General features: G+C 59.5%; 2 protein-coding genes across 2 annotated transcripts in view; one reads left to right on the top strand and one right to left on the bottom strand.

The window, feature by feature from the left end:
* Window positions 1-275: 275 nt before the first annotated feature.
* Window positions 276-3,633, top strand: SLC31A2 (solute carrier family 31 member 2). The gene is made up of 4 exons (XM_010720798.3): window positions 276-378; window positions 2,310-2,376; window positions 2,537-2,744; window positions 2,953-3,633. Exons 1-4 carry the CDS (start codon window positions 373-375, stop codon window positions 3,149-3,151), a joined length of 480 nt encoding a protein of 159 aa, XP_010719100.1. The 5' UTR covers window positions 276-372; the 3' UTR covers window positions 3,152-3,633.
* NIBAN2 (niban apoptosis regulator 2) overlaps window positions 3,606-8,339 on the bottom strand; it is a 19,450-nt gene continuing 14,716 nt past the window's right edge. Inside the window, exons 7-14 of the mRNA XM_031556161.1 lie at window positions 8,214-8,318; window positions 7,426-7,588; window positions 6,989-7,176; window positions 6,652-6,807; window positions 6,409-6,525; window positions 5,911-6,018; window positions 5,708-5,819; window positions 3,606-5,415 (exon numbers count right to left, since the gene is read on the bottom strand). Of these exons, the coding sequence (XP_031412021.1) occupies window positions 4,376-5,415; window positions 5,708-5,819; window positions 5,911-6,018; window positions 6,409-6,525; window positions 6,652-6,807; window positions 6,989-7,176; window positions 7,426-7,588; window positions 8,214-8,318 (1,989 nt within the window). The 3' untranslated portion in view covers window positions 3,606-4,375. The remainder of the gene's footprint in view (window positions 5,416-5,707; window positions 5,820-5,910; window positions 6,019-6,408; window positions 6,526-6,651; window positions 6,808-6,988; window positions 7,177-7,425; window positions 7,589-8,213; window positions 8,319-8,339) is intronic.

Below are 8,339 nucleotides of genomic sequence, written 5' to 3' on the forward strand. Positions count from 1 at the left end.
ACCCCTATTTCCTTCCCCAGCACTGGGAGGTGTGCTCACAACTGGGGAAACTGAGGCAGGGGCAGCCCCAGCGCCCACCTTTGTGGGGGGCTCTTCCTGGTGGCCGGTCCGGCTTGGGTGCGAGTGGGCACGGGTTCACGGCACGGCACGGCACGGCACAGTATGGCACGGCACGGCACAGTATGGCACGGCACGGCATGGCACAGCACGGGGCGGTCCCGCAGCCGCACTACAACTCCCGAAATACCCCGCACCACGCGTCACTCGGCAGCGCCGTGCTGAGCCGAGCCGAGCCGAGCCGGGACGGGACGGGACGGGACGGGACGGGACGGGACGGACGGGACGGGACGGGCTGCGCTCTGCACCGCCGCCATGGAGGTGAGGCTGCTGCCGGGGCCGCACTGTGCTGAGCTGTGCCATACTACACCGTGCTATGCCGTGTTATGCCGTGCTACGCCGTGCTACGCCGTGCTATGCCGTGCTACGCCGTGCTATGCCGTGCTATGCCGTGCCATGCCGTGCTATGCCGTGCTATGCCATGCTATGCCGTGCTATGCCGTGCCGTGCCGTGCCGTGCCACCCCTCGCCGCGTCCGCACTCCCGCAGCTCTCCGCTCCCCCCCTCCGCCCAGCTCTGTCCGCCCACCCTGTCGGGCGATGCAGCGCATCCCTTCCCTCGGGGCTGGACGCGTGCCGGACCCCTCAACACGGCCGCATCCCGCTCCTTCCCGACCTCCCCAACCCCTTTCCACGCTCATCTCCTCCCGATCATTTCTCCCTGCAGCGCTGCACGTCTTCCCGCAAGGCTTTGCCCAGCTTCCCCTTTCAGCCCCGTGCTTTGTGTTTATGACTACGACAAGGTTGCAAAACCCGCTCGCCCCAAACTCGTCGTCCCCACCCCGTGCCCACGCAGCGCTCACAGCAGAAACTCACAGCCGGGGCTGCCATCGCTGCATGGGTGTGCCATCACCCTGTGCTCAGATGTTGTGTTTGTGGCTGCCGGCCCGAGGAGCATCCTATCAGCCCCATAAACACACTTGGGTACTCAGTGATACAGAGCAGCAGCTTGCAGGCAGCAGCGTGGAGACCTTCTGCACGTCGCTTCTGTTCCTGTGCCCCCAAAGTAGCATTGCCTCCTCTCTGCCCAGCCTGGTAGTTGAGGTGTGCAAAGTAGAAGTAGTTTCATTTGACGGCTAATTATCATAAATCTGTTGCCAAAGGAAGCTTAAAAGCATAAGGCAATTACATGTCCTAATGTGCTTTGGTAATGAGTGGACGGAGTGTGTAATTAGAGCCTGGCTGCAGCACGGGTGCCTCTGCTTATGGGATGGGATTCCTGGCCAAAGCTGGTCCCAAAACGTGACCGTGGATGGGCCAGGTTGGGGCTGAGCAGAGGGGGACAGCTGGGGATGGTTGGGGACATCTTGGGTGCTTTGAGCTCCTGCATGGAGGAGGAAAACCTGGAGTGTGTGGCTGTGGCGAAGAAAGAAGAACTGGCAGCGGTGACCTCAGCTCTGGAGGTGGTTTCATTAGGGAAGAGCCGTGGGCTAGAGGCTCCTTCTCCTATTTCAGCGTGATAAAGCTCTCTGGATCCTCTGCTCCACTGCGAAATGGCCCCAAATGGGATTTAGTCACAGGTTAAAAGCAAACCCTGCAGGGATGTTCTGAGCTGGAGGTGCTGACATGGGGTGGCTGTGATACCCCTTTCCAACCATCCCCAGAACACAGACCCCCACCACAGGGTGCAGAGGCTGCAGATGTGGGGCGGTGCTCGTGGAAGGGAACAGGTCATTTCCATTTGGACAGAGAACATCTGGCATCTGTGGGTGCACCTTGAGCAGCCTGCCAAGGCAAGGCAAGGCAAGAGAAGCCCGTGGGAGGCAGAGGAGCACAGTGGGATCCCAGGTGCTGCTGTTACGCCAGTTTTGCTGCAGGCTCCCAGCAGCTGGTGCCTGCCTGTCATCAACTCTCACCTCTGGAGTCCTGGCTGTGCATGCAGGGCGGTGGGACATGGCTGGGTGTCTGAGACAGGAGTAGGTCAGGGCTTCCCTTAGCAGCATTGCATGCCAAGCCTGCATTGCATGCCTGTGATTTGCAGCTGCAGTTCCCCTTCCTGTTTTGGGAACTGGACAGAACTTGTAGCATTTGGCCAAACCCGAAGTGATTGCCAGCACAGTGGGATTTCCTACTGATGTCACCCAGCCACGTGGGACGGCTGTCACACTGCTCCCTGGGAGCTCTGCCAGCATGGCTTTGCCTTCAAATGCACAGGAGGGGATGGTCCTGAATGCTTTCTTGTCTCCTTTGCAGATGACCTTCTTCTTCTCAGATAGGCTGGTGCTGCTCTTTGACTTCTGGAGCGTGCACAGCCCCACAGGTAAGCTGTGCCCCCAAATGAACAAACCCCTCCATCCCTGCAGATAGGGAGCATTTCCATTCTCCCTGCTGAAAACGATTTGCTCAGCTGAGTGCAAGCTGTTCTTTTTTGGGAAAAGAGCACTGCTGCTGGTGACGTTGTTGGGGTTATCTTTCTGCAGGGCTGGTGCTGTCTGTGCTGGTGATCCTGCTGCTCTCTGTGCTGTATGAAGTGGTGAAGATGGGCAAAGCCAGAGTGCTGCAGCGGGCACTGCTGGCCGTGCCCCCCAGCCTCAGCCAGGACACGCTGCTGGGCCCCAACGAGGGGGATGGTGGTGGTGGGGACAGTGAGGACAGCTGTGTCCAGGAGCATGAGGCCGTGCAGGGCAGGTATGGGGCTGGGGGTGGTGGGAGGGCGGGGAGATGGGAGTGGAAAGAAGGACCACCTTCACCCTCTCTGTGATCCCTTCCCCATTCATTCAGAGCCAGGTTTGTGTTTGCCCCGCTATTGCAGCTGCAAAGCACTGCCCAAATCCTGATCACCCATGGTGGTGATACCTGTGCTGTTCCCGTGCTGATGGCCTCTCTTTCCCCATAGGTGGTTCCGGTACCATATGGGCCAGACCTTGCTCCATGTGGTTCAGGTGGTGGTGGGCTACACGCTGATGCTGGCCGTCATGTCCTACAATGCATGGATCTTCCTTGGGGTGGTTGCAGGCTCTGCCATCGGCTACTTTGTGGTGTACCCACTGCTCTGGGTGGGCAACGGGGCTGTCACCTCTCATCCCATCCAGTAGCACTGTCACTTCTGCTGGCTCTGTCCTTGTCCCTGTGCCATGCAGGATGCAGAGCCCCACGGATGCAGTGCTGGGATGCGCAGTGCTGGCAGGATGGGGCTGGCTCTGGGACTGTCCCCTGCTCTGCCACTGCTGCTGCCATCCTTGTGCTCTCAGGGAGCTTTATAGCTGTGGGATGGGGTTGATGGCTGCTGGGGGGCACTGGGATGCTCCAGGTGTGTGCTGGGCAGGACTCAGCCCTGCTCATGCCCCTCACTCTGTGCCTTGTGGGTGCAGGGTTCTGCCTCGTGCACCTCTTTTTTAGCACTTTAGGGTTAGAGTCAGGGGGTGCTGCTGCTGGGATGCCCATGGCAATGAAACCATCGCATCACTCAGCTCTTGGCTGCTGCGTGCTGCAGAGCAAAGGGAGCCCCGGCTCGCAGCAAGGTTTAGGAGTAAGGATGCTCTCCTCTGGTTTTAAATAAAGCTTTTTTTCTCTTTTATTAATTATTATAAGCATATATATATTTTAAAACATTTGTATAACATTCTTAATAAAATATCTTGGAAGAGACAGGTCTGAAGTTCCCAAAGCAAGGCACTTCGGGGGGGCCTCCCCCAGTGGTTTGGGCTGGGCACCCCCTGCAGCAGCAGAAACAGCGGCACCAAACCTACAGCGGGGTCGAGGTGAGCTGTGGAGGGGCTGTAGGTGTGCACACACATGTACATGCAGACACCTCAGCCCCAACCATCTCTCCAGTGCTTTTAGTGCATCCCTACCCAGAGCCCTGTGTCGGACCCTCAGACCTATGCTGAAGCCCCAGGGCTGTGCCCCATCACTGCTGGTGTGATGGCAGGGGGTGCTGCCAGCAAGGTGGGGTGCACCCCTCAGGACCAAACGCCACGCAGTGCTGTGCACCCCAACCCTCATGGATATGTTTTCCACCTTCTCTCAACGGTTGCAGAGGATGCCCAGGAGCACCCCATGGCTGTGAGCATGGGGATGGCAATGGGAGCATCCTGCAGCCCCAGGTGGGTAAAGCATCTCTCCAGTAGAAAAGAAGGAAATAAGGCAGAAGAAGGACAGAGCAGAGTGCAGCGGGTGCCCTGTGCCAATCCAGGGTACCCCCAGCCTCACCTAGCAGGACCACGCGGGGCTCCTCCCAGTTAGGTGTTCCCCATCCCCTCCCTGGTCCCAGTCCCCATCCCCGGTGTTACCAGGGCCAGTCTGCAGCAGGAATGGGGCTAGAACTCAGTCTGCATCCCCTCAATGCTTTCCGTCGTGCCCGCAAGCTCTGGGGGGCTGCATGCCACTGGGAGGGCCACCTCCTCACCCGTCTCCTTGTCACTGCGCTGGCAGGTGGTCCCAGCAGGCGGCAGTGGGACCTCGGCTCTGGGTGCAGGGGATGCTGGTGTGGCACGATGCACCTCATCTCCTGGTGGGATTTCAGCTCTGGGTGCAGGTGATGCTGGCACACCATGGTGCACCTTATCGCTGGGTGGGACATCAGCTCTGGGTGCAGGCGATGCAGATGTGGCACGAGGCACCTTATCTCCAGATGGGATCTCAGCTCCAGAAGTGACCTCAGCTCCAGATACAGGTGATGCAGGCGCAGCACGGTGCAGCCCATCCTGTGACAGGACCTCAGCTCCAGTTGTGGGTGATGCAGGCATGGCATGCTGCACCTCATCCCTTGCTGTGCTCTCAGCTTCAGGTGCAGGTGGTGCTGCTGGAGCACGGCGCACCCCATCCTCTGACGAGACCTTGGCTCCAGATGTGGGTGCTGCCGGTGCCGCACGCCGCACTCCATTCCCATCACCGGCCGGACCCTTCGTGGGGACATCACCTGGTGCAGCCCCCTCTGCCACCACCACCTCCTTGGTGGCACCGCTGTCCTGCGTGCTGTGGGTACCGTTCGTCAGCCGCTCCTCTGTGAGCACCTCAATGCTCTCCTTGGCCAGCGCCTCCCGGATCTCCACCACCCCATCCGGGGATCTCGGTGGCACCCTGGGCTCTGGCGGCTCCGGCGAGCTGGGGGACATCAGCATCTCGGCACCCATCTCATAGGGCAGGGCCCCCTCGTCGTCCTGGATCACCGACACCACCTGCTTGGCCCTGCGGCGCTTGTCAGCAGCCGGCTCAGCCTCAGGCTGCCCGCCGTGCTCCTCGCCCCAGTCGATGGGGGTGCCCTCGCCCAGCAGGTGCAGGTTGGGATCGCTGTTGTGCATCACCATGCTGTCACGGTACAGGTTGTGCTTCCGCTGCACGGCTGCCTCCTTCACGGCTGGTGGCACCGAGAGAGATATCAGATAGGGTGGCACCGGCACCCTGCACCCTGGATGGGGCCACCCTTCCTCATATAGCACCCTGCACAGGGTCATCCATGAACCTCAGCTCCTTGCATGGGGTCACTCCTTCCTTCTACAAGCCCCAGCATTCTGTGGATCTTCCTTCTATGGATCCCAGCACCCAGTTGGACCCCCTAGATGCTTCCCATGCTGCTAAGCCCTTGCATACATGAGGGGCCTCCCCATCCAGCACCCTCCCAGGCAGCTGGAGATCCCAGAGCCCCCTACCTTGCATGATGTCCTTCATCACAGACTGCAGCACGACCTCCTCATATGTGTTCTCCACCAGGATGAAGCTGGCAAAGTCCTCGAAGATGAGCTCCTGGAACTTGGCTAGCTCCTGCCAGAGGGGAGGGATCAGGGTGGGATGCAGGAGCTCCCCATCCCCAGGGATGCTGAACCTCCACAGAGAGGCCTTCCCATGAGCTTACCCCCTTGCAGGTGGGTGCCAGCTTCTTCAGCAGGAAGGGGATGGTGATCTGCAGCAGGGCCTCCCTGAAGAACTTCTTCCGCACCGTGCTGCTGTCGTAATCATATTTCTGTGGGGCAGGTGAGAGTGGCCATGGGTCAGCGCCCATGAGGGCTGCATGGTGGCACAGGCACAACCCATACATTTGGGTTCCCAATCCATTTGCATGGGGCTGAATGGGTTCCCTTGTCCCTCGCATCCTCGGTAACCACTTTCTGCAGAAGGGTTTGGGCCACTCCGAACCCCGAGTGGCTTTCCTGTGGACCCATGCGTGCCTTCACATGGGTCTGGGTCCTCCACCTCCTCCCTCACTCACTTGCCCCAGATCTCAGCAAGAGACATGAAAGTCTCAAAAAGCAAGAAGCACTTGCCAAAAAACTTTTGGCATACGCTATGAGGGTCCTTGCTGTCCTCCTCACCCCAGAAGCCCCCAGGGCATAGGAGCAGCCCCAGCCCTTACCTTGAGCACCCTCTCGAGGATGCGCTGGATGGACTTGCAGAGCTCATCCTTGCCCTGAAGCTTCCCCAGCTCCTGGTGGAGCAGCGTCTCAAAGGTGTACAAGGCATCATCCATTTGCTGTGACAAGAGCCAAGAGGTCAGTGGCAGTGGGGGACCAAAGGGGCTGGGCTGGATCTGTCCCCACACTCCAGCAGCTCTGCCTTGGGCAGATACGGGGATGAAGGCAGGGAATGGTTATCCTACCTGTCGCATGTGGATCTGGGCCCTCTGCTTGAAGACAGACGTGCTGGAGACGTCGAAGCGCTGCTGGAGGCCCTCCAGCTTCAGCTGCTCCATCTTCTCGTAGCACGACTGCATCTTCACCGGGTGGAAGGCCAGGTGGGACAGCTTCTCCATGTACTGGGGACAGAGCTGAGCTCAGCAGGGCTGGGATGTGCCACCCCACAGCCCACACCTCTACAAGGGCTCCGTCCCCAGGTGTCTTCCCAGCTTGTGGTTCCCCAGATCTGTCCCTTCTGGGTATGGCAATGGGATTGGCCACGTCACCTCCAGCCTCCACCCTGCCCGGCTCAGAGCTCACCTCCACCAGCTTCTCCAGGCCGCCCTCATTGACGATGTTCATGTTCATGTCCGTCACCTCCTTGAAGAAGACCTCCCGCACCTCGGCGAAGCCCTGGCTCGTCGGGGTCATCAAGGCCTCCAGGATGGAGGAGATGTAGGGCTGGACGTGGTTACGGACACAGATCTCCGCTTTGGGGAGGACGAAGGCTGGGCGGAGAGCAGCGGGGAGCATGGCAAGGCTGCTCTGCCCTTCCAGCTCCTCCTAACCCCAGCCTGGGAGAGAGGATGCTTCTTTCCACAAATCCCTCCAGAAATCTCTCAGACCCATGGGGCAACAGAAGGGGTTCTTGAAGGTGGCCCTCAGCCTGCATTGAACCCATTCCTGTCCCACTGCCTTGCTTTGGGCTCAATGCCCAACTTGTCCCCCATCTGTGCCCTCTCCCCACGGGGCTCTACCTCGGATCTTGCTGGCCAGGTGCTCCTTGGAGGTGATGATTTGGTCCATGTCAGTCCGGATGCTGCTCTCCATCTGGGGCCGCTCCAGCTCACACTTGGCCACCAGGGCATCATACTGTGCCTTAGTTTGCTCGTAGACCATCCTATAGACGGCATCCGAGATCTGGGAAGGGAGAAGAGGGTGACAGGAGGCCCCTGATGGTCACAAGCCTGTAGGATGTCCACAAACTTAGGAAATGGGCGAGACCCATGAGCTCCATTGGACTGCTGGAGCCCACAGTGCAGCCTGATGCTGTGATTTTGGGACCAGCAGGCGGCAGAGCAGTTCCTCCCCTCCCTCCCTCCTCCCAGTTTTGCAGCACTAACTCTGGGCTGTGCCGTAGAGACCGCAGCCACTGAAAAAAAAAAGCAAGATTTGAGCATTTTTAGGCTGCACATTATGAGCTTGGTGGCAACTATGAAGGCTGCAACAGGCAGTTCTGAAGAGTGCTCTGTTTTCTGGCAAGGGCTGGGGCTGGATTTAGCCTCCGCTACCCTAAAAATGGCTCACTAAATATAGCTGGATGGGCTGTGCTCGTGGGCTGGGCTTCCTCCACTTGGCTTCCCCCATTCTCAGAAGCAAAGCACTGGGCAGGGCTGGCTGCAGCAGGGACAACAAGGTCCTGGGCAGAGTGACACCAATAGGAAGCCATGAGGCAACCCAGCCTGTGAGATGGGACATGCCCCAAAGTGGGAGCGGCCCAAGCAGGGGGATCAGCACTGATGTCCCCACTTCCACCACCCCGCACCTGGATCCAGGTCCGCTGGCGCTCCTGCGTTTTGCCCTTCAGCCGCGGGCCGATGGCGTTCCGCAGCTCCGGCAGCAGCTCCTCCATCACCAGGTTGCTCAGGATCTGCAAAAGGAGGCGATGGGG

Source organism: Meleagris gallopavo, chromosome 19, assembly GCF_000146605.3.
Source record: "Meleagris gallopavo isolate NT-WF06-2002-E0010 breed Aviagen turkey brand Nicholas breeding stock chromosome 19, Turkey_5.1, whole genome shotgun sequence".
Classification (NCBI taxonomy): Eukaryota; Metazoa; Chordata; class Aves; order Galliformes; family Phasianidae; genus Meleagris; species Meleagris gallopavo.

Coding starts and splice junctions, on each gene's coding strand:
- SLC31A2 (XM_010720798.3), top strand. Junction 2,377..2,536: donor GAGCGTGCACAGCCCCACAG/GTAAGCTGTGCC, acceptor ATCTTTCTGCAG/GGCTGGTGCTGTCTGTGCTG. Junction 2,745..2,952: donor CATGAGGCCGTGCAGGGCAG/GTATGGGGCTGG, acceptor CTTTCCCCATAG/GTGGTTCCGGTACCATATGG.